This window comes from Bufo bufo, chromosome 5, assembly GCF_905171765.1.
Source record: "Bufo bufo chromosome 5, aBufBuf1.1, whole genome shotgun sequence".
Lineage (NCBI taxonomy): Eukaryota > Metazoa > Chordata > Amphibia > Anura > Bufonidae > Bufo > Bufo bufo.
In genome coordinates, this window is record NC_053393.1 from 131,966,660 (window position 1) to 131,992,863 (window position 26,204).

The 26,204-nt window shown below is 45.1% G+C and overlaps 1 protein-coding gene across 1 annotated transcript; it reads right to left on the bottom strand.

Moving 5' to 3' along the window:
* Positions 1-7,775: 7,775 nt before the first annotated feature.
* On the bottom strand, positions 7,776-23,167 carry MRPL15 (mitochondrial ribosomal protein L15). The gene is made up of 5 exons (XM_040433089.1): positions 23,014-23,167; positions 21,521-21,678; positions 16,801-16,966; positions 12,565-12,688; positions 7,776-8,302 (listed from the first exon to the last, which is right to left on the bottom strand). Exons 1-5 carry the CDS (start codon positions 23,116-23,118, stop codon positions 7,965-7,967), a joined length of 891 nt encoding a protein of 296 aa, XP_040289023.1. The 5' UTR covers positions 23,119-23,167; the 3' UTR covers positions 7,776-7,964.
* Between the last annotated feature and the right edge of the window lie 3,037 nt (positions 23,168-26,204).

A 26,204-nucleotide genomic window follows, 5' to 3' on the forward strand; every position in this document is an offset into this window, starting at 1 on the left:
CTGTGTTCAGAAATCCCTCCAATACAAGTCACTTTTCAGTTAACACTGGGATGCCTACAATTGGAGAAGATGGAAACGGAATGAAATAAATCTAAATTGACGAACTCTTTTTTTCGAAAAATGGAGGCCATATATGGAAGCTTTCTTGACAAGAGAGGAAACTAAGAGAATTGTGAAACCCTTTCAACATACTGAATGGTTCCTGAAATTGAGGGAAATAGGTCCATGGTCTTCTCTTTTTACAGGGGTTATTTGAATATATATCAACAAAATAAGTGTCATAGAAGCTACTCTAGCTGAGGGTGGGTCCTTAAATAAAAAAATATATAAATCTGTGAGAATCTTCGGAGTCAGACTCGGTAAAGTTGGGGTTAGGGAGGAGGGAGGGAGAATATTTACGTCTACACATGATGTTTAAATATAATGAAATTAAACACGATTTCTCTATCCTTTTTTGATATGACAAAATTGTATATCACAATGAATATGTCATCTGTATATGTACCTACTGTGTAATAACTGCAGAATATTAACTGTGAATTCTGTGACTTTATGGAAAAAATAAATAATAAAAAAATAAAAAGTCAGCTGGTATTCCTGGGTTCAAGATTCCCATGTGCTATGGCATGTAGCGGGCCGGGGTATATGATGCTTACCGTAGAAGGCCCCATCACTGCTATTTTGCCCTAAATGACTTCCTAGTACGAAACAATCACCCTGAAAAGGACTGCCCAATCTGGAACCTGTCCCCGTTTTTTAAATCAGATCATTTTTATTGTTTTCAAATAAAATAAGCATACATTTGGGATACAAATATGATTATCAACAAAGTATAGATATTCAAATCCAGCTTTGGTATCAGATCATGTACAGAATGAAAAGATAATGAGAATTGACAGTTGTATGCTCATATGTAAGAGACGAAAAGGAACCAAACAGCTAACCCCCCCCCACCCCCCTTGAACCGCACCCAACCAGGTGTGAAATGTATATCGTTATCATTCTCTTAACATATAGTACCAGTATTCATATCAATAAAAATATTTTGCTGACAACCGTGTTGTGTCTTTCCTTTCCTATCCTAAAGTGTTACGCCTCAAATTCCCCATCAGAAGACGCCTGGACGGCAGCCCTGGCGTTTTCATCCACAAACCCCAGATAGATTCAAATTTCTTGAGTGTGCCTCTCTTGGTATATATACCCTTCTCCATCTCTATTAGCGTATTCATGCAGGTAATAAATTCCTGTCTGGTTGGCACTTCAGTATTTTGCAATCAGTTTTCTAGCATTATACAGAAGTCTGCCAATACCTATTGCTACGCCCTCCACCGAGTCGTCTTGCAGGAGGCCCAAAACACAGATCTGAGGATCAGTCTGAATTCTAATATTATATACCTCATAGATGATATCTAAGACATCCCGCCAAAAAGGGCCCAAAGCTGTACATTCCCAAAACATGTGTATAATATGCGCAGCAGGAGCATTACATTTGGGGCATTAATAAGTGTCTCGCAGTCCCACCTTATGTAGGAACATGGGCGTCCTGTACACTCTATGTATTAAATATAACTGTGAAAGCCTTTGGGGTTCACATAGTGATAACATAGGACCTTTTTCCAGCACTTCCGTCCATTGTGAATCCGACAAAGGCCCCACATCTGCACCCCATTTATCCTTGACCTTTAGTGGGAAGCGTTCATGATAAAATGACAGCAGGGTTTTCTAAAAAGTGGAAATAACCTCTTTAGTATCCCCTCCCTTCCTGATCTGGTCTGCTATGAGGGATGCCTTTATAACAAGGTCAGTTACCTTTCCCTGTACCGCAAGAGCATGGCGCAGTTGGAGGTATTGATAAAAATTGTTATTAGCAATGTTAAATTCCTCTTTTAGTTGCTCAAAACTCTTAAAGGATCCATTAGTATATAGCTGCGACAGCCAAACTACGCCTTTTTCTTTCCATGTCCCAAAGCCCACTAATTTCTTAAGCGCCGGTAGCCCATTATGGTTCCAAAGAGGGGTGACAGCAGTATAACGGGAGATATTTGTGATGTCTTTCAGTTTTTGCCACACTTTACAGAATAATATAATACTCGGTAAGTTATCTGGTGGACGTGTGTCTGAGCTAAGTTCCAGGATATAACTTGGTGGCTTTCCCCCTACTAGGTAGGAGACCAAAGTACCCACTGGGTTAAGATTGCCTTCCTTCCCCCAAGATTTAAATTGTTGAGCTTGCGAAGCCAAAAAGTATAACCACGGGTTGGGGATCGCTAGCCCTCCATTATCTTTATTTCTTTGTAGTTTCTATTCTGATTCCGAGAGATTTTTTGCTCCATATCAGAGATCTAAATAACCCCTGTATTTTATAGAAATATTTCATCGGTATCCAAGTTGGGCTGTTGTGAAGTACATACAGGAATTGCGGCATGAGCACCATTTTCACCAAATTAGCTCTACCTATAATTGAGAGTGGTAATTTACACCAACTGTTTATTTTGTGTACGCTTCTGTCTATTAACGGGTTTAGATTTAAGGCAATATAGTCCTGTGTTCTAGAAGATATCATTATCCCCAGGTATTTAAAAGTTGTATCTACTCGTAGTGGTAATACTTTATCCCGATCAACCTGTGATATGGGGTGAATAGGGAGCATAACTGACTTATCCCAATTAATAGTAAGTCCCGAATATGAGCCAAATTTTCCTATCATCTTCATCAGGGCCGGCCTTAGGTGTCCAGGCGCCCTGTGCGAGCTAACCTTGTGGCGCCCCCCCCCAAAAAAAAAAACACTGCTTGTTGCTGGCATCATGGCATAGGCTGGCTGACTATCCAACCAAGTAGTTACCAGCCCACACACCCCAAAGGCCGGTGTAATGTCATACTTCCCTACTTCGTGAGATTTCCCTACCCTCGTCACTTCCGGTCGCACCGGACATGACGTGAGGAGGTGTGCAGCGCCGCGCAGGCGCACAACGTCAGGTTAGGGAAGTTTCACAGCAGAGTGCGCATGCGCCAGGAGTCTCGCCGGCGGTTAGAGAAGGGAAAAATTACGTACGGGCCAGTGCTTTTTCCCTACCCTAACCGCCGGCGAGGCTCCCAGCGCATGCGCACTCTGCTGTGAAATTTCCCTAACCCATCGTTGTGCGCAGTGCGCCCCCCCAGTATAATAAACATTGGTGGCGCAGTGCGCCCCCCCAACACCCCAGTATAATAAACATTGGTGGCGCAGTGCGCCTCCCCAACACCCCAGTATAATAAACATTGGTGGCGCAGTGCGCCCCCCCAACACCCCAGTATAATAAACATTGGCGCAGTGCGCCCCCCCAACACCCCAGTATAATAAACATTGGTGGCGCAGTGCGCCCCCCCAACACCCCAGTATAATAAACATTGGCGTAGTGCGCCCCCCCTCAATATAATAAACATTGGTGGCGCAGTGCGCCCCCCCTCAATATAATAAACATTGGTGGCGCAGTACGCCCCCCCTCAATATAATAAACATTGGTGGCGCAGTGCGCCCCCCCTCAATGTAATAAACATTGGTGGCGCAGTGGGCAGTGCCAATGAGGGTTAAAAAATAAAAAAATAATTAACTCACCTCCTCCAATTGATCGTCTTCTGTTCTTTCTTCATGACCTGTCAAAGGACCTGTGGTGACATCACTGTGCTCATCACATGATACATCACATGATCCATCACCATGGTAATGGGTCATGTGATGAGCTCAGTGACGTCACCACAGGTCCTGAAGAAAGACCGGCAGCTACGTGATCAACTGGAGGAGGTGAGTTAATTTTTTTAAATGATTTTTTAACCCTCATTGGCACTTCCCACTGAGCCACCAATGTTTCTTATACTGGGGGGGGGGGGGCGCACTGTGCCACCAACGTTTCTTATACTAGGGGGGGCGCACTGAGCCACCAATTATGTTTCTTATACTGGGGTGTTGGGGGGAGGGGGGGCACTGTGCCACCAACGTTTCTTATACAAATACAGGAGGCGGGTGCCGGAATCAAATAGCCGACACCCGACCTCTGTGACAGGGAGCTGCGATCAGCGGCAGTTAACCCCTCAGGTACCGCACCTGAAGGGTTAACTCAACTGCAGCTGATCGCAGCTCCCTGTCACAGAGGTCGGGTGCCGGCTATTTGATTCCGGCACCCGCCTCCTGTATTTGTATTCAGGTCAGTTTTCTTCATTGGTGGCGCAGTGGCCACAGCCCCTCCCCTCCTCCTCCTGTCTCTCTTCTTATTGGCAGCGGCGGTGGCAGCAGGCAGGTCAGACAGGGGAGGGGGAGATGGAGGGGGCGCCCCGAGGGAGAACACAAGTACAGCCTCGCCTGCCGCAGATTACATTGCGAGCTGTCGGCCGCCCAGCGCCCCTGTTACTATGGCGCCCTGTGCGGCCGCACAGCCCGCACACCCCAAAGGCCGGCCCTGATCTTCATTACATATGGTATAGAGTGCATGATATTATCCAGAAACAACATATAGTCAGCATATAATGCTATCTTTTCTTCTATGATACCATGCTTAAGGCCTGTCACCTGAGGATCGTTACGCACCATTTTGGCCAATGGCTCTATAGCCAACGTAAAGAGCATCGGTGAGAGGGGGCAGCCTTGACGCGTGCCTCTTGCCAAGGTAAATGGCTCCGAAAGCAATCCATTAGTGCGCACTCATGCCCTCGGATGATCGTATAGGAGTTTAACCCACTTCAAATACCTGGGTCCGAAACCCATAGCCTCCATCACCCCCCATATGAACCTCCACTCAACGCTATCGAAGGCTTTAGCAGCGTCGAGCGAGAGGACCGCCCTTTTTCCCGTCGTTGCCCTAGACATTTGTAGGTTGAGCTGTAACCGTCAGATATTTATGGCTGTTGACTTACCAGGCATAGGAACCTGTCCCTGTTAACCAGATCCCGGATGTCCCTACCTGGTGAAAAAAATAAAATAAAAAAATTGGTAGAACCCCAGTAGAGAGAGAATGGTTATCTACGCCCACCATATGTGTAAGTTCCAAGGACACAGCACATCTAACTATACCCCTAAACCCTTGACCCCTTAGTACGGGGGGCTTCTACAGACAAAACACATAGGGATTGTAAATTACACAATATTTTTTGTACGGACTTTTATATAATTGTACAGTTATGATGTACACCCCCGGACTTTAAGAATAACGAATTGTTTTATTTATTATATCACTAACAGCCGTTTACACTGGCAACTGACTCAGCAATTATCAGAAACAAACCGTTCATTCCCCTTAATTGCCTGATCTTCAGGAGGCAAGAGCAGCATTTACATGCCGCAATGGTCCCCGCTGTATGGTATCGAGCATTCGGTACTGAAATACAGATTTATTCTGGGCAGCACAGAATGAACTGCTGCCCAAAAATGATGCTTTTACCAATGAAAGTGTGTTTGCTCATTTATCGGGTGACTGGCGGCACCTTTACACAGGGTAATTAACGAGAACCAATGTCCCTAGGAAAGCTTCTTCTTGATAATTTCCCCAATTGTTGGCTCCTGTAAAGGGGCCTTAAGACCTCTTACCAGTTTAGTTGCTTGTTTTTACCTTTTCTAGTTCGAGTATTCTTTCATTGAACCAGTGCTTTGAAATCTGTATATTCCAGATGAGGCCACACTAATGATTTGTGAAGCAGTAAGACAGTATCCCGCTGGTGTGCAACTTCAATCTGCAGCTTCTGTTATTTAAAGGGGTTTTCCAGGAGATTCACTTCAATGACTTATGCTCAAGACAAGTCATCAATATCTGGTAGGGGTCCGGCTCCTGAGCACCACTGCTGATCAGCTGTTTGAGCACTTCAGCCTCTTCATACTAGTGAAAGCACAGGGCCATACATCCTATAGCAACTTGGTATTGCCGCTCAATCACATTCACTTCAATGGGAGAGAGCTGCACACCGATTGATGTGACGATATACAGGTTCTTCTCAAAAAATTTGCATATTGTGATAAAGTTCATTATTTTCTGTAATGTACTGATAAACATTAGACTTTCATATATTTTAGATTCATTACACACAACTGAAGTAGTTCAAGCCTTTTCTTGTTTTAATATTGATGATTTTGGCATACAGCTCATGAAAACCCAAAATTCCTATCTCAAAAAATTAGCATATTTCATCCGACCAATAAAAGAAAAATGTTTTTAATACAAAAAAAGTCAACCTTCAAATAATTAAGTTCAGTTATGCACTCAATACTTGGTCGGGAATCCTTTTGCAGAAATGACTGCTTCAATGCGGCGTGGCATGGAGGCAATCAGCCTGTGGCACTGCTGAGGTGTTATGGAGGCCCAGGAGGCTTCGATAGCGGCCTTAAGCTCATCCAGAGTGTTGGGTCTTGCGTCTCTCAACTTTCTCTTCCCAATATCCCACAGATTCTCTATGGGGTTCAGGTCAGGAGAGTTGGCAGGCCAATTGAGCACAGTAATACCATGGTCAGTAAACCATTTACCAGTGGTTTTGGCACTGTGAGCAGGTGCCAGGTCGTGCTGAAAAATGAAATCTTCATCTCCATAAAGCTTTTCAGCAGATGGAAGCATGAAGTGCTCCAAAATCTCCTGATGGCTAGCTGCATTGACCCTGCCCTTGATAAAACACAGTGGACCAACACCAGCAGCTGACATGGCACCCCAGACCATCACTGACTGTGGGTACTTGACACTGGACTTCAGGCATTTTGCCATTTCCCTCTCCCCAGTCTTCCTCCAGACTCTGGCACCTTGATTTCCGAATGACATGCAAAATTTGCTTTCATCCGAAAAAAAGTACTTTGGACCACTGAGCAACAGTCCAGTGCTGCTTCTCTGTAGCCCAGGTCAGGCGCTTCTGCCGCTGTTTCTGGTTCAAAAGTGGCTTGACCTGGGGAATGCGGCACCTGTAGCCCATTTCCTGCACACGCCTGTACACGGTGGCTCTGGATGTTACTACTCCAGACTCAGTCCACTGCTTCCGCAGGTCCCCCAAGGTCTGGAATCGGTCCTTCTCCACAATCTTCCTCAGGGTCCGGTCACCTCTTCTCGTTGTGCAGCGTTTTCTGCCACACTTTTTCCTTCCCACAGACTTCCCACTGAGGTGCCTTGATACAGCACTCTGGGAACAGCCTATTCGTTCAGAAATTTCTTTCTGTGTCTTACCCCCTTGCTTGAGGGTGTCAATGATGGCCTTCTGGACAGCAGTCAGGTCGGCAGTCTTACCCATGATTGCGGTTTTGAGTAATGAACCAGGCTGGGAGTTTTTAAAAGCCTCAGGAATATTTTGCAGGTGTTTACAGTTGATTCAGATGATTAGGTTAATAGCTCGTTTAGAGAACCTTTTCATGATATGCAAATTTTTTGAGATAGGAATTTGGGGTTTTCATGAGCTGTATGCCAAAATCATCAATATTAAAACAAGAAAAGGCTTGAACTACTTCAGTTGTGTGTAATGAATCTAAAATATATGAAAGTCTAATGTTTATCAGTACATTACAGAAAATAATGAACTTTATCACAATATGCTAATTTTTTGAGAAGAACCTGTAGATGGAGGAGGACGACTCACGTGAGAGTTGCGATCTCTTTAAACAGCTGATTGCTGGGGGTGCTGAAGGTCGGACTCCTGAGGATAGGTCATTAATATTTAAACCCTTTAATATATATACGATAGTTATGATCCTGCATGTTAGTGTTAACGCCGAACTGAAGAACACCAAGAACAAAACATTTCATACAAAGCGAGAAACCACATAAGAAATTTCACAGAAGTCATGAGGCTCCAAAACATTTATTTCCAAATGAAATATTTTTATTAACATTATAAAAAAGGAAATAACAAGAGCTGTAACTTTTTATCTGTGCCCCTCCCTATATACACACTGCTCATCCATTAGGAATCAGCTCAATTATATGCACAGTATTAATGCCAGGTCAGTTTGGCACAATATTACATAGGACTTAAGAGCTGTAATAAGCCAGTAATTGCTCATCTATGGGTTTCAAAATCTTCTTTTCTTTCATATTGACCACCCAGCCAGGAGCAAGGCCAAAGAATATCTGACGTGGGTCCTTGCGTGTACATAACATTTCATAGAGTTCATCTTTGGTAACGTCAGGAAGTATATATCCATATTTCATAGCGAGATGTTTCCTGGCCTCTGCCACTTTAACTGGATCTGCCAAATATCCCCGGTTTTCTGCATCGGTATAATATTTTACCAAATCTTCTGGCGGGAGCATCCGTTTAAGAATCGGCTTTCCACGCATAAAAAACGGTATCGGTTTACACAGAACCTCTGTAAATGGAAAACAGGGAAAGTCTGAAATACAGTAAAATTCCTAGAATCTGGCAAGTTGAAGGGATTGTCTGGTGATATAAAATGCTGCGCAAATGGAAATTAATAAAACGAATATACTAATTACGAAATCAGCAACTATGTCCCAATTCCAGACCCCCTCTCGTAGTCCAGGAAGATTCATGTTCGCATTTGTTCTGATACAGGCTGAGAGATTCCTCCATCTTCCTTGTGTCAGTGACATGTAGAAGTTTGGCTGTGTGGCTCAGATCATTAGCTCAACCAGCCTTTCTGTAAGGGCTCATGCACACGATCGTTGGATGTTTTGTGGTCCGCATTCCGTATTTTGCGGAATGGAACGATCCTATCTTTGTCCGTAATTATAGGACATGTTCAATTTTTTTGCGGAATGGACATATGGAAACTGAATGAACAGAGTAATTTCCATTTTTTTGCAGCCGCAAAGAGTATAAGAGCCCTAAGGCTGGGTTCACACGGGCATTGCGGGAACATGCGCGATTTTTCAGCGCGAGTGCAACACATTGTAATGCGCTTTGCACGCGCGTGAGAAAAATCGGCATGTTTGGTACCCAAACCCGAACTTCTTCACAGAAGATCGGGGTTGTGTAGATTGTTATAAGGGAAAATAATACATTCTGAATACAGAATGCATAGTACAATAGCGCTGGAGGGGTTAAAAATAATAATAATTTAACTCACCTTAATCCACTTGCTCGCGCAGCCGGCATCTCTTCTGTCTCCTTATTTGCTGTGTACAGGAAAAGGACCTGTGGTGACGTCACTCCGGTCATCACGTGGTCCATCACATGATCTTTTACCATGGTGATGGATCATGTGATGGACCATGTGATGACCGGAGTGATGTCACCACAGGTCCTTTTCCTGTACACAGCAAAGAAGACAGAAGAGATGCCGGCTGCGCGATCAAGTGGATTAAGGAGAGTTAAATTATTTATTTATTTATTTTTTAACCCCTCCAGCGCTGTTTTACTATGCATTCTGTATTAAGAATGCTATTATTTTCCTTTATAACCATGTTATAAGGGAAAATAATAATGATCGGGCTCCATCCCGATAGTCTCCTAGCAACCGTGCGTGAAAATCGCACCGCATCCCCACTTGCTTGCGATTTTCACTCAGCCCCATTCACTTCTATGGGGCTTGCGTTGCGTGATAAACACACAATATAGAGAATGCTGCGATTTTCACGCAACGCATAAGTGATGCGTGAAAATCACAGCTCATTTGCACAGCCCCATAGAAAAGAATGGGTCGGGATTCAGTGCGGGTGCAATGCGTTCACCTCCCGCATTGCACCCGCGCAGAAATCTCGCCCGTGTGAACTCAGCCTAAGGCTCACGCTTATTAGGCCCTGTCAGAGGCAGGTTTTAAGGTGTGCCAGCAGTGCCCCTATTGCGGCTCGCAAACAGCAGGTCCGCAATATACAGGCACTCACCGTTTCATAGACCTGTTCACTTGAGAGTCCGCAATCCGGAAGATACGGAGCGGAAGGCCAGGGAAGCACTACGGAGTGCTTCCATGGCATTTTGGTCCGTGCCTCTGCACTGCAAAAAAAGAACATGCTCATTTTTTGTGGAGCAGACGGATTGCGGACCCATTCAAGTTAAACGGGTCTCCATCCGTCAGCACCAGCCACACAGATGGTGTACGTACATTGCACGGCACACTTTCGTGTACATGAGCCTTAACTCTGATAACAGGGGCTGGCTCAACTAATGAACTAAGAACCATACATCAGGTCACTGACACAGGGAGGGGAGCAAGCTCTTTGCCTGTCTCAGAACAAATACAGAAGTTAAGCTTTCTGGCCTACAAGAACAGGTCTGACATAGGTTCAGATTTCATAATGAAAGTATATTAGTAGATTTCATTTATTTCAAATCGGCTAAACACCAAAACAGCTATTTATGTCGCCAGACAACCCCTTTACGGACCACTGAGGTGCTGCAAAGAAAAATGTGGCAACTACAAAACTGCAGGGTCCATCTACATAATAGTATCCACAAACAGGCTGAAACCCCCAATGAGCTAACAAACATTTCCACCCTATAGCAACATGGGACTTGTTTTTCGTTATGAGTACCGTATTTTTCACTTTATAAGAAACACTTTTTCCCCCCAAAAGTAGGGAGAAAATGGCTGTGCGAATACTAGGGAGCAGGGAGTGAGTAAACAAAACAATACAAATGAACACCTGCCCGTCTAGGCTCTAACTAAACAAAGTATCCCTGACTCCCCTATAAGACATAGTTCACACACGGAGCCAGATGCGGCTTTCCTAGCCAGTCAGTCCAACCGCCTCCTGGCTGTAACCAGCTCAATGTCTCTTGTGGGGGGGGATTGAGGCTCAGTAGTCCGCCTGACTATGGCCCCACGACCCACTTACCAGGCGTCGCTTTGTCCCCCAACTCCAGGCTATCTCCCAGCCTCGTGGTCTCTCAGCCAAGACCAGCTGAAAGCACACATCCAGAGCCTCACCCGGCCTCTGTTTGCACACTTTCCCTGACTGACAGTCTGGGCTCTCATCCCAGACTGATTGTGGCACTTGGTGCTGCCTCAGCTCTGATAACTGCCGGGGAAGACATGGAAACTCCTGCCATAAATCTCCCCTAGCAGCTATGAGGCCTGTCACTGCCTCACACCGTGTACAGAGTTAGGACGTAGTGCACACACTATGCAGAGCAGGCTGGAGAAGACAGGGGAGCATGACTTCTGCAGAGACCACTGGACATGGAGAGGAGCCAGAGTGCAGGAGAGGTAATGTAGTAATCAAAATTCTTCACCATAACGTGGGACAATTTTCTTTTTCTATGAGCGCAGAGGTCGCACTACGTTTTTTCCAGAAGAGTAAAAATACTCCTGACCATTTTTGAGGAGTACGAAAGCTGCAGTAAGACAAATACATAATACGTAGGCCTGCGCTTGTTCACATCTGCGTTGGAGGCTGCGTTTGAAGCCTCTGTTGCAGATTCTGTTAAAAGACCAGACATAAAAGCCTTGTATTCAGCACTTTCTTGTCTGGTAAAAAGACAGATCCCGAACAGAAACTGAACGGACTCTTTCATAGTCAGCGGAGTCTGCTCAGCTTCTTCCCTGTCAGTCAGGCTGGGCTCACATCACATTTTTGTCATACATTTAATGTACACAAAAAACATTATCAAACACCTCAGACAGATGCAATACTGTTGCATCCGTCACCACAGAGTTCCATTGTAAAAAGAAAAAAAAGAAAAAAAAAAGAATTTTTTTTTTTAAAATAGTATACGTTAGCCTTTGTTTTTTTGCTAGACCACCTTGCAGAATGAAAAAATGTGGTACACTACACTTTCCAGTTCAGCAAAAAAACTTGGTGATGGATGCCACAGTATGGCATCTGTCTGAGGCGTCCGTTAATGTATACGGTTTTTGTGTATGTTGACAAAAACTCACCCTTATGTGCCCGATCCAGCACTTCTGTTATTTTTGTTGCTCTGCTCATCTAACGGAGCAGAACAACAGAAATAAATAGTGGTGGTGTGAACGTGGCCTAAGAGATGGGTATTTATGCAGGGGACCATTACTAAATACCATCAGGCAATTATTGCTAAATGATAAAATCCAGTCCAATATAGCGGAATTAACCCTGTACTTTATCATTTGCAGTACTTTAAATAGCCTGCCTGCATTGACCATACAGTGCACTACATACACTACATGCAGCAGCGTGTGAGGTACGTGGTGCAGCGTGTGAGGTACGTGGTGCAGCGTGTGAGGTACGTGGGTGTGTGATGATCACACTCTGCTGTCACCTTGATGTCCGGGGCTGTTTGTCACCTCTGAGGAGTCCTCTTCAGCTCCCCCGCCGCCATGTTTCCCGGGGTCCTTGTACAGTGCGCCCCGCTCTCCTTACTGTAAAAACTCCCGGGAGCCGGGCCCTCCTCCTCTCAGCTCCCGCCGCCTTCCCCTGATGCAGGACCTGTATCGCTCCGGCGCCCGCCCAAACCACCCAAGAGTAAAGCTCCTTACTGTATGGAGCTTTGCTATTGGTCATTTCAGGCACAGGCAGCATCGCTGCGCTCCCTGTGCTGCTGAATGTAGAGGAAAAGTCTAAGGCGTATCGGTACGCCTTAGACTTTTTCCAGGGAGTAAAATGGCCTGAACAGGCGTCTATGCCGCTTGTACAGGCGTTATTGCGACCTCTGTATGAGAGGGGGAAAAAAAATAAGATTTTTTTTACTTACCAAGGCTGCGTGGATCATAAAATCCCGTTGTTATTACACCTCCATTCTTTTCTATAGCTGCAATTGCTAGCTCTGAGGCCCACTGGACTTCAATGTTTATTTTAGCACAAAACAAGTCAGACCCCTAAAATACAACAAAACATGAGAGAATTAAATAAATATTTACTTTATTGAGCAAAATAAAAAGGTACAAGGTTATCAGTAGGAGAAGGAAAGGAATGCATTACAGCTTTAGCACCTCAGTCTACTCTCTGCAAAGCTTTTCCATGCACAGTGAAGGGGACATTACTAAACTAGGGCCGCAGTCCCTTCATTCTCAGGATCGCGATAGTCCCAGAGAGCGAACCCTCACTGATCATGGTGGTAACTAGATATGAGATATGCCATGAATTTACAAGATGGAAATAACTCTTTAAGAAGAGCATGAACATGATTAGGGGGGCAGCCATCTTGCCTGAGCTGTTCTTAAAGGAAATGCGCCACCAAAACTTTTTTCTGCCAGTTAAAACCAGATAGCAGCACATCTCCTTTTTTCTCATCTGTTATTTTCTGATTACAGATTTTTGTACTCTATTTTCTGAACATGATTATGGGGGCGGCAATCTTGCCTGAGATGTTCTTAACAGCATTTACCAATTAAGAAAACTGCTTTACGGCAGCCACAGGGGCTATATACACAGTGGTCAGGAGGGGACCTCATTGACTTCTATGGAGAGTTTTCTGGGCATGTTCTCCTGTGCAGAGGTCATTGTACAAGGAAAGATTTGATAATTACCTATTGTGAATAGCGGAGAAGAACACTCAAAAGAGCAGGCAAAAACTGGGGGAAAAATGTTTGATTAAAAATGAAATAAAAACAACATGGGGGACACATTTCAACAGCAGTCCGCCATCTTCACCAGCCTGATGACGATAGCGGACCACTATTAAACGTGTAGCCGATTGTCATGTTTTTAGTTAATTATTAATCAAATATTTTAGACCAGTCTCCAATGCAGGGCGCCATTTTTTCCTGCTCCTCTGAGCGTTCTTCTCCACGTGTCTCCTCTGGCATCTACTAAGAGGTTTCCGACTAACGAGCGCAGCCGCCTGGTATTCCTCCTGTCCAGGGAGTGACTTCCTTGCACAACACAATCTGGTAAGGTATATTTACCTAGGTACTGTACGCAGACATCTGAAGATATTACACTAGGGAGCACCCCCTTCTCTTTATTGTGAACTAGACATTAAGTCCGTTTTATGGTTTTTGTTTAAATATAGTTATTGACATGGAAAATTAAAAAAAATAACCATATCAAAAAATTCTCTAAAAATATGTTAAACATAAAAACATGATTTAAACAATAGGTCATTTTCTGCTGACAAATTTCCTTTAGAGATCAGCTTTACAGAGCTCCATGGTCCATAGACACAACGGACCACTGACTTTTATGGAGGAGTTTTCTAGACATGCTCTGTGACCTGTGCAGACGTCACGGAGGGAGTAGATAAGCTGTGGTATCACCTATTGCGAATAGGGAAGGCTGTGTTATCTATACATAGGTGAGATCTGTCATTTTAATCCTGCCTGTAATGACTAGTAGGGAATTACAGTAAAGTGACCAAGGAGTGGCTCCTACTATCAGTCTTAGTGGCCAGTGTGAAAACTAGAGATGAGCGAAGCGACTTCGGATGTTACATCCAAAAGACGCTTTGCTAAAAAATTTGTTATAATGCTGTACGGAGATTCTTCTCCGTACAGCATTAGAATGTACTGCCTCCTTCGAGGCGAAAGTTTGTGATTCCCGAAGCGGCGCACGACTTCGTTGAATAACTTCAGTAATTGATTATTACAGTGAAAAACCTTGGAACTGAATTCCGCTTCGGTTCAAAGGTACCACTCGGAACTGAAGCAGAGATTGGTTCCAAGTTCTGAAGTAGTTTTTCCCTGTAATAATCAATTACCAAATTTATTCAACGACTTTGTGTATAACTTACTTCGGCTCATCGGAGCCCATACATTCTGATACTGTACGGAGACGAATCTCCGTACAGCATTATAACAAAATTTTTTGCGAAGCCGCTTTGGATGTAGCATACGAAGCTCGCTTCACTCATCTCTAGTGAAAACTGCAGGATTTTTTTACTATAAATACTGGACATGAGAAATTAAAAATAACCACCCAAAATTATTTACAGATATTTAACATTGAATCATGATTTACACAATAGGTCATTTTCAGATGACACATATCCTTTGAAGTTGCTGCCAAACGTAGTTTTTCTGCAGGCGTTTCCTTTGGCTAGGGGATAAGTTGTTGTAGTGAAACAACCCATTTAAAGGGGCTGAATAATTACAACTTTTAGTGAATCTTTTCCCATAAAACTATATATCAATCTGCTCAGCTCCTCTTGCTCTAGAACACGCTGCCTGCAGATTGCACTGCACTTTCATGGTGAGAGATTCTCTTTAAATCAACAGTTTTCCTCTATATAAGTGCAGAAAATAAAATACCATTTTCCACAATAAGCACTAAGAACAATACACTTGGCAAATGTCTCCACCTAGTGGCAGCATCTGTTTCTGTTGAGAATACTCCGTCGCCTCTTGAAAAGTCTGTTTTAGAAAAGCATTCCCCATGTGATAATTCCTGAGCATCTATTCTTATTACACTCCGTCTGCAGTAAAGGACCATCTGGGTGTTACCACTTGAGGGGAGGTCCATACACATTCTGGCATTAGCCATCCAGTTCTACCAGTATCAGACTGTGCAGACACCCCCATCCCCCAGCTGGGAACACCCAGACACCCATTCACTCAAACTTCTAGTAGGAATAATAAAGGAATCGCACAACAGAGTTATAAGATGCTCCAGAATGGTTATTACATGGTGCATGCAAGTAGTTACTAAAACAGTCATGTCCTCTAACATTATACCAGCAATTACTAGACGAGTGTGCACCCATCCTGCTGCCGCCTGAATGTAGGAGCAGTCAGGGCCGTCACTTACCATGTGCCTGACGTGGGCAGATAGAAGGGGCATACTTTGTTTAGCTTTCCCCATTGTGGCTTTAGAAGACCGGGCTATTTGAATGGGCAGCGGTGACGGCCACTGCGGCAGGGTTTTAAAGCAGGACCAACGGCGATCAACTGATCACTGAGTAGGGTCCAATTAGAAAATGGGGTTGTCCTGATGCCAGACATCCATTAGCCCACATCTTGTAGCTGAGGCTTCTCAACGAGCCCCAATCATAGGGTCCCCCTTATCATGTGAGTGACATATAGTATTTTGAAGTCAATACTCCAGGACTCTTTTTTTTTCATTTTATTTTTCTGGTATTTTCCTGTTGCTTTTTTGTTCAGCATCATCGATTTGTCCCGAGGAACCAGTTTTGTCACTGGGGAAACGCCGCGTCGGGACGCACCGATATGTTTTGATGTCGACCCCTTGGAATGTGCTCTGTCCACACTCCAAGGATACTTTTTTTCCCCCCCCATTTACTTTTCATACAATATAGATTGGATTTTCCTCATCTCTGGGACAAGAATCCTGCTATCAGACAGGGTGCCAATAGGTATGAGAAAGGGCTTAGCCACCGAGAGGTGGGGTCGTCCCTTTTGGGGCGGGTGCTCTGCCTGTAGGCAGGGATAGATAACGGACAGCGAGGTTTTTTGTCCCATGAAGCCTATACTGCGGGTCTTCTCCATGATGCATAAATCTTCAAACCGTGAGTAAGGACACAAATCTGGTCCCGCCATCGGAATCCTATTTATTTGTCTTACAGAGATTTATTATGACATTATTTGTGCTTAATCTTATATTTCATCTAGTGGTATGCTATACGTTTTTAATATCCTATTAAAAGTTATATTTTAATAAGGGAAGGTTTTTCTTTGCCTAGGTGTAGCCATACTCCCTGTAGGTCTATTTTGCGTTGATAAGTGCTTGTATTTATTTTATTGGGGTTGTCCTGAACGTAATGGGCGAGCATCCTCCAGTTGTTGATTCCGTGGGCTACTATACGTTAATGCGCTCGAGCGTGTGCTGAAATTATATGGCAAAAACAGCTATTATTGCCAGAAGACGCAACCTATGACACTGTAGGAAGAGTGACATTACACAGAGTAATACTAGTATCAGTGCAGACCATGGACTGTACAGACAACAGCCATGTCTTGGCCACATGGGATATAGTCTTCATGTGTACTAATATACATATAATTCATTCTACTTATTATTTTGGTTGTCACTGTACCTCTTCTACCAGCTGGACCCCATAGTCTCTCTTTAGTGGCTGTATGGTAACTCCTCGTGCATTGACTAGTTGTGTCAAGTCAATCGGTTGTGAAGGATCGACCCTTCCAAGATCAATGAGGTACTGCAACCTCTTCAAACTCAGCGGCTGATACTGGCGCCGAAAGCTACAAAAGAAAGAATACAAACAATTAATAATACTTAGAGGTTGTCCGGTTCATGTGCTCCTAACACCCCTCACCATCCATACATATGCCCCCATTACCTGTTTTTCATGTCTGAGCTTTCCTTCCCCCCCTGGCAGATCCCTTATCTATCCCTGCCTACAGGCACAGCACCCTCTCGGTGGCTAAGCCCTTTCTCACACCTATTGGCACCCTGTCTGATAGCAGGATTCTTGTCCCAGAGATGAGGAAAATCCAAACTATATTGTATGCAAAGTAAATGAAAAAAAAGTATCCTTGGAGTGTGGACAGAGCACATTCCAAGGGGTCGACATTAAAACATATCGGTGCGTCCCGACGCGGCGTTTCCCCAGTGACAAAACTGGTTCCTCGGGACAAACCAATGATCCTGAACAAAAAAGCAACAGGAAAAGAACAGAGAAATAAAATATAAAAAAAAAAAAAAAAAGAGTCCTGGAGTATTGACTTCAAAATACTATATGTCACTCAAATGATAAGGGGGACCCTATGATTGGGGCTCGTTGAGAAGCCTCAGCTACAAGATGTGGGCTAATGGATGTCTGGCATCAGGACAACCCCATTTTCTAATTGGACCCTACTCAGTGATCAGCTGATCGCCGTTGGTCCTGCTTTAAAACCCTGCCGCAGTGGCCGTCCTCGCTGCCCATTCAAGTAGCCCGGTCTTCTAAAGCCACAATGGGGAAAGCTAAACAAAGTATGCCCGTTCTATCTGCCAAAGTCAGGCACATGGTAAGTGACGGCCCTGACTGCTCCTACATTCAGGCGGCAGCAGGATGGGTGCACACTCGTCTAGTAATTGCTGGTATAATGTTAGAGGACATGACTGTTTTAGTAACTACTTGCATGCACTAGAAGTTTGAGTGAATGGGTGTCTGGGTGTTCCCAGCTGGGGGATGGGGGTGTCTGCACAGTCTGATACTGGTAGAACTGGTTGGCTAATGCCAGAATGTGTATGGACCTCCCCTCAAGTGGTAACACCCAGATGGACCTTTACTGCAGACGGAGTGTAATAAGAATAGATGCTCAGGAATTATCACATGGGGAATGCTTTTCTAAAACAGACTTTTCAAGAGGCGACGGAGTATTCTCAACAGAAACAGATGCTGCCACTAGGTGGAGACATTTGCCAAGTGTATTGTTCTTAGTGCTTATTGTGGAAAATCGTATTTTATTTTCTGCACTTATATAGAGGAAAACTGTTGATTAAAGAGAATCTGTCACCATGAAAATGCAGTGCAATCTGCAGGCAGCGTGTTCTAGAGCAAGAGGAGCTGAGCAGATTTTAGGTCATACAACCTGCTGAGCTGTGTATCTAAACCTTTATGCACACGACTGTATCCATTTTGCGATCCACATTTTTTGCAGTCCCATTAAGTTCTATGGAATTGAGGTCCTCATTTTGAGGACCAGAATAGGACATGTTCTGTCTTTACTGGAACTGACGTACCGAGGTAACAAACACACTGATGACGTCCATGTGCTTTCCACATCCGCATGTCAGTTCTGTGAAAGATAGAACATGTCCGATTCTGGTCCTCATAATGCAGATCTAAAACCCATAGAACTCAATGGGCCTGCAAAAAAAAAAAATATATATATAATAATAATAATAATAATAATAATAATAATAATAATGTGAATCGCACACGGACAGCATCCTTATTTAGTGGATCCGCAACTTGCAGACCGCAAAACCGAAACGGTTCTGTGCACGAGCCCTATCACTTATACTCAGCACCCATAACAGTGCCACCCCCCAGTGGGCCCCCTGTTTGCCACCCCCCAGTGGTGTACGCCTCATCATATATTAGGCATAGCATCCAGTAGCCCGTGCGCATGAACTAAAACCTATGCCAAGCCCCTGCCTGACATAGATTTCAGTCTTCATTTATGCCAGAAAACTTTCTTGGAAGATGACAAATGTGTCTTTTCAGGAAAGTGGTGAGGATAGCGGAGTAACAGCACTTATGCAAAAAAAAAAATATTCAAAGTGCCCTTGAAAAAAATAAATAAATAACAATTACAATTACAAAATGCACAAAAGTGGTGCATCTGTAAGATAAATGTGGCCCTATGTTCTTATAACCACCAGCATCTGCTAAGCCTTCCCCTGGGAGCATTAACTAGAATAAGCTGTAACTGAATACAGCATCCGGAGTCACATCACTCCTAATGTACCAGGCGGCTCCAGAAATCCTAATAATCCAGCATGACAGAGTAAGGCCTCTTTCACACAGGCGTTGCGGGAAAATGTGCGTTGCGGGAACACCCGCGATTTTTCCACGCGAGTGCAAAACATTGTAATGCGTTTTGCACTCGCGTGAGAAAAATTGCGCGTGTTTGGTACCCAAACCCGAACTTCACAGAAGTTCGGGCTTGGGATCGGTGTTCTGTAGATTGTATTATTTTCCCTTATAACATGGTTATAAGGGAAAATAATAGCATTCTGAATACAGAATGCATAGTAAAACATCACTGGAGGGGTTAAAAAAAAAAAATATATATTTTTAACTCACGTTAGGGCTCTTTCGCACTTGCGTTGTCCGGATCCGGCGTGTACTCCATTTGCCGGAGGTGCCCGCCGGATCCGGAAAAACGCAAGTGAACTGAAAGCATTTGAAGACGGATCAGTCTTCAAAATGCTTTCAGTGTTACTATGGCAGCCAGGACGCTATTAAAGTCCTGGTTGCCATAGTAGTAGTGGGGAGCAGTATACTTACAGTCCGTGCGGCTCCCGGGGCGCTCCAGAATGAAGTCAGAGCGCCCCATGCGCATGGATGACGTGTCCATGCGATCACGTGATCCATGCGCTTGGGGCGCCCTGACGTCACTCTGGAGCGCCCGGGGAGCCGCACGGACGGTAAGTATGCTGCTCCCCCGCTCCACACTACACTTTACCATGGCTGCCAGGACTTTAGCGTCCCGGCAGTCATGGTAACCATTCAGAAAAAGCTAAACGTCGGATCCGGCAATGCGCCGAAACGACGTTTAGCTTAAGGCCGGATCCGGATTAATGCCTTTCAATGGGCATTAATTCCGGATCCGGCCTTGCGGCAAGTGTTCAGGATTTTTGGCCGGAGCAAAAAGCGCAGCATGCTGCGGTATTTTCTCCGGCCAAAAAACGTTCCGTTCCGGAACTGAAGACATCCTGATGCATCCTGAACGGATTTCTCTCCATTCAGAATGCATTAGGATAAAACTGATCAGGATTCTTCCGGCATAGAGCCCCGACGATGGAACTCTATGCCGGAAGAAAAGAACGCAAGTGTGAAAGAGCCCTAAGTCCACTTGTTCGCGGCCCGGCATCTCCTTCTGGCTTCATCTGATCTCTGTGCAGCAACAGGACCTGTGGTGACGTCATTCCGGTCATCACATGGTACGTCACATGATCTTTTACCATGGTGATTCACCATGGTAAAAGATCATGTGACGTACCATGTGATGACCGGAGTGACGTCATCAAAGGTCCTTGACCTATAATTAATGCTCACTACAGGTCCTATTCAGTAAAGAACACAGAAGGAGATGCCGACATCGCGATCAAGTGGATTAAGGTGAGTTAAATGATTTTTTATTTATTTTTTAACCCCTCCAGCGCTGTTTTACTTTGCATTCTGTATTCAGAATGCTATTATTTTCCCTTATAACCATGTTATAAGGGAAAATAATAATGATCGGGTCTCCATCCCGATAGTCTCCTAGCAACCGTGCGTGAAAATTCCACCGCATCCGCACTTGCTTGCGGATGCTTGCGATTTTCACGCAACCCCATTCATTTCTATGGGGCTTGCGTTACGTGAAAAACGCACAAAGAGGAGCATGCTGCGATTTTCACGCAACGCACAAGTGATGCGTGAAAATCACCGCTCATGTGAACAGCCCCATAGAAATGAATGGGTCAGGATTCCGTGCGGGTGCAATGCGTTCACCTCCCGCATTGCATCCGTGCGGAAAACTCGCTCGTGTGAAAGGGGCCTAAGGGCTCGAGGCCATAGCAGGTCGACAAAACACGGATACCAGTTGTCTGCTTTCCACATTTGGCAGAATGGAACATCCGATCCTTGTCCATATCACGGACAAGAATAGGACATGTTTTATATTTTTGCAGATGCCACAGAACGGACATACGGATGCGGAGAGCACGCAGTGTGCTGTCCACATCTTTCGCAGCCCCACTGACGTGAATGGGTCCGCATCCAACCCACAAAAATGCAGATTGGTTGCGAAAAAAAAAAAAAAAAAACAATGGTCTTGTGCATGAGCCCTAAAAAGGCACAGATCCAGGGCATGCCGGACACAGGGTTCTTCATCTAGGAGCTCCAGAGCACCTACACCCATGGGTAACAATGGTGCACAAGAGCAGTGCCGAGGATGTGTCTGCTTAGCACAGGCACTTTGGAGCCCCAAAAGTTGTGGCCCCCTCCCAACACTGGAGCAGGTTGGTATATACAGTCTGTACAAGTGGTAAGGATCTGAGGGCGCTGCATTATCTTTCTATACGTGGTTTGTACTTACCTGTGCCCCTTGTTGAATCCATACTTGGGAATAACCAAGTAAAAAGGTGTCTGACCTCCTTCAAATCCTAAGCGTGGCCGGTTACCCCTTTGCTTCTCTCCTTTGTGGCCCCTGCCACTTCTATTTCCACCGTGTCTACCGCGTCCACGTTTTTTTTCCTACAACACAAAAAAAAAAGGTCAAACTGATCAGCAGGCACAGGAGACTTTGCCATTATATCAGACCTGTGGTTGTCTTATTTCTGGCACCCCAGTGATCAGCTGATTGAAAGGGTTACGGAAGCGCCCCCTTCATTTCTTTTACCAGGCACGGCTTTAAACATCTGAAAGTTACTATTACCTGATCACTAAAGGGGTATTCTCACCTGGGACATTGATGGCATATGGCTAGAGGTTATCCTGGAATATATATTGATGACCGATCCTCTAGATAGGTCATCAATATCAGATCGCTGGGGGTCCGGACACCAGGGACCCCCGCCAATCAGCTGTTAGAAGAGGCTGGGTACTCATTGAGCACCGTGGCCTCTTAGACACCATCCTCGGCACCATGTGACGTCACAGTACATCGGTGACGTGGCCTAGTTGCAGCTCAGCCCCACTGAAGCCAATCGGGCTGAGCTGCAATACCAAACACAGCCTCTATATTATATACGGCCCTGTGCTTGGAAAGCTGTCGGCAGCCGGCCATGCGGCGATAGGTTATCATTAGCTATTACTGGATAATGCCTTTAATTCCCAATAGAAGCGGCTCCTAGGGGTGGGGCCCCCAAAGTGAAAGAACACACGGTGGCTGTTCTCTGCTCAATTTGGGGTCCTGTTCTGGAGACAGGAGCAGGTTCCAGAAGTGAGACCCGCACCTACTGAAAATCGATGGCATACCCTAGCAATATGCCATCAACGTGCCCGACAGGAATACCCCTTTAAGGGTGCCAAGCTGCCCCCTTGACAGACTATTCTGAGGTCCCGGAATACCCCCCTTAAGTCACGATTAAAGAAAGCCGCCTCCTTCAACATCAGCGGAGCTTCATAGTCTTCGTTCTTTATGAAGCGGTAAACCACCATAAATTACCCCTCCCCCTCACGTTCTGAGCACACAGTAAATCTACAGTCAAACATTTTAAAATATTGAATTTGTCCAAATTTAGGTCCATTTCGGAACTGAAGGGTATTCAGAGCCCCTTATCTATGGCCCCCAAATGCGCAGCCTCTCCATTGATACAATGGGTGAAGCAACTGCTGTAAAGTGGAGAATGGGGGTAACAGAGCCCCCTACAGGTGAGGACCTGCATCTACAATACATTTCTCTTGGACATACAGGTGTTTTATAAAAGTAAACCTTACAAATCTCCCTAAATTCAGGACAGTCGTAAAACTGTAACTTGCTACTGCACGTCAAGAGGTTAAAGGCATGCGTTACCGCACAGCTACCAGAATAACGGTGGCCGTTCACACTGCACGCCATAAAAACTATGCTGGCGGCAGAATCCTTACTTTCTGTCTGGCACCAGGGTTGGGTCTCAAATTGGCCAGTGACACCCGCGGAAGGGTTTTCAGCAAGTCCCCCGCTTTCTTGCCGCTGCTGCCGGAGGCCGCCATGTCTACATGATGAAGGACAGGAGAGGTTACAACCACGTGATATCCTCCGACCTGTAAATCTCATCGGTTCTAAATGACCCTTTGACGTCATGACGGCGTGCCAGAAGACCGCCATGTTTGTTTAGGGCACTTCTCCTCTGGAGCATGCGCAGTTATAGGCTCAGTTTAGCGCTATGAGTACACATGATGGTTTTCAGAAGCTGATGTTTTGCAGACGTATCAAAAGTGCCATGCTTACATATAGCAGAGGATGAAGAACGTGTCCTTCATAGACAAACGTAAAATGATGTCACCTGTTGTCTTGAAAAAAAATAGGCATTTTTTTTTAGGTTTTTATGAATTAAGTTAAAGGGGTATTCCACCCTCACACAGTAATTACCTATGCAGTTAGATTGCTGGAGGTCCAATGTCAGACCCTCACAAATGTAACATTTTTCTCCTTCTAGTGAATCAGCAATCGATGCGGTAGAATTTGTAATACCATTTGCGCCAGAAAACTGGTGTAAAAAAAGTCACAGGGGGTAATTCGCAAAGACAAGCTTTTTACGCCGGTCTTTGTTTACCCCCACCCCCACGCTGCTGGAGGATTTACCTAATTTATGATGGAGCGTGAGCCTTGTGATAAATTAGGTGGTAACTCCAGCCCCCGACTGAAGGACCCCGTCACTCCCTAACCACCCACCAGTGGCAAGGACAGCAAAAACTGGCAAAGGGATGTTAGTAAATGACCCCCACTGATATATTCCCCCCCGTTTGTGTGTGGCTGGAATACCTGGCACCAGTGTCGGACTGGGGTACCTAGGGACCACCAGTAAAATTTATTTTGGGGGCCCACCGTACGGATACATTCAAATAAAATAAATAATCTAACATTTTTTTTATATGAACATAAGCTGGTTGATGTGCTGTACATTGAATATATGTATGTAATGTACTAAATCTAATGTGTTATGTGCCACTTGTGCAGGGGGTGGGAGACTAGGGGCCCACCTTGCTCAGGGGCCCACCGGGGGATTCCCCTGTACCCCTGTGGGCCAGTCCGAGCCTGCCTGGCACACACGGCTCCATGAGAAATATTAGGAATATACTTTTAAAAGGGAACCTAACCACCAGCATGCCATGATGCACCTGAGGTTTAGGCCCCTTTCGCAGCGAGGCACCCGCCCTGACCTCCCAGCACTGCCGGGGTCACATAGCATTATATTGATTTATGATGCTTTGTAACACTTAGGCCCCTTGCACACGAGCGTGTGCGGATTAGGTCCAGACGCGATTTCGCAAACAAAGTCATTCAGTTTTGTCTGCGATAGCGTTCAGTTGTTCAGTTTTTATCGCGCGGGTGCAATGCGATTTTATGCATTTTGCACGCGCGTGATAAAAAGCTGAAGGTATACAAACAACATCTGTTAGCAACCATCTGTAAAAAAAAAAAACATTGCATCCGCAATTGCTTGCGGATGCGATGCGTTTTTCACGCAGCTCCATTCACTTCTATGGGGCCAGCTTTGCTTGAAAATAGCAGAATATAGAACATGCTGCGATTTTCACACAACGCACATGTGACTCGTGAAAACCAACGCACATGTACACAGCCCCATTGAAATGAATGGGTCCGGATTCCGTGCCAACGCAATCCGCATCACGCATTGCGCCTGTCACCTCCATCTTTATGATTGTCGGGATTCCGATTGAAGTTTTGCCTATGAGCGCTCAGAGGGAGCTGACACAGACATACAGTATAGATAACAGACACGTCTGGTTACTCATAAAAGGCAATACTTCCGTACCAAACTAACAAAATCCTACTAATTAAAAAGGTTCTGCAGAATCTTATCTCAAAGTTAGTATTCGTTAGCAGCGCATCCCAAACTAACAAGGAGCATATCTCTCTTGTATGTCAGACTCTGATAAGGAAGCGAGGGGGCTGCCACCTTGGCCTTGCAGCAAGGAGGATTTGACTTAGGCTACTTTCACACTAGCGTTCGGAGCGGATCCGTCTGATGTTTCATCCGATAATGCAGACGTTCGCATCCGTTCAGAACGGATCCGTCTGCATTAAAACTTAGAAAATTTTCTAAGTGTGAAAGTAGCCTGAGCGGATCCGTTCAGACTTTACATTGAAAGTCAATGGGGAACGGATCCGCTTGAAGATTGAGCCACATTGTGTCATCTTCAAGCGGATCCGTCCCCATTGACTTACATTGTAAGTGTGGACGGATCCGCTCGCCTCCGCACGGCCAGGCGGACACCCGAACGCTGCAAGCAGCGTTCAGCTGTCCGACTGGCCGTGCGGAGGCGAGCGGAGCGGAGGCTGAACGCCGCCAGACTGATGCAGTCTGAGCGGATCCGCATCCATTCAGACTGCATCAGGGCTGGACGGAAGCGTTCTGCTCCGCTCGTGAGCCCCTTCAAACGGAGCTCACGAGCGGACAGCAGAACGCTAGTGTGAAAGTAGCCTTATATACACAGAGACTCCCTACGTCCTGCCATCTGGTACATTCATTTTTCCACATATGTACAAGATGGAGGACAAGTTTATACAAAATGGATTCTCATCCCTCACGATTCCCCCATTTTGAGATATCTTAGAACTGACATCTTAACCCAGAGGTACTCCAGTTGGGATAGGCCCATGATTGCCTCTCAGGTATCGATGCAGTTCCCAAGACCTCTCAATAATCCTGGTAGTTTCTCCTTTTGGTACAGAACCTGTTGGCACACATAAACATAAGCTTAATCACAGAATATACTACTATTATAATCAACACTCCTTGTATTATTGTGTGTCTTGCCACCAGGGAGCCTCCACCCACCCTGCTATGGGGAGAGGTTATACTTTTGATCATCAGGCCCTGGTCTTCTTTGTGAGACAAACTGCCAACAAGACATATGAATAAGTTCTTTAAAAGTCAAAGGGATTGCCAGATAAGGCAGAGTTCTGGAACTCACGGGACTGTGAGTACAGATCCAACAGTCTTTAGGCTACTTTCACACTAGCGTTAAAGTTTTCCGGTATTGAGTTCCGTCATAGGGGCTCAATACCGGAAAAAAAAAGGGTCAGTTTTATCCTAATTTTTATCAAAAAA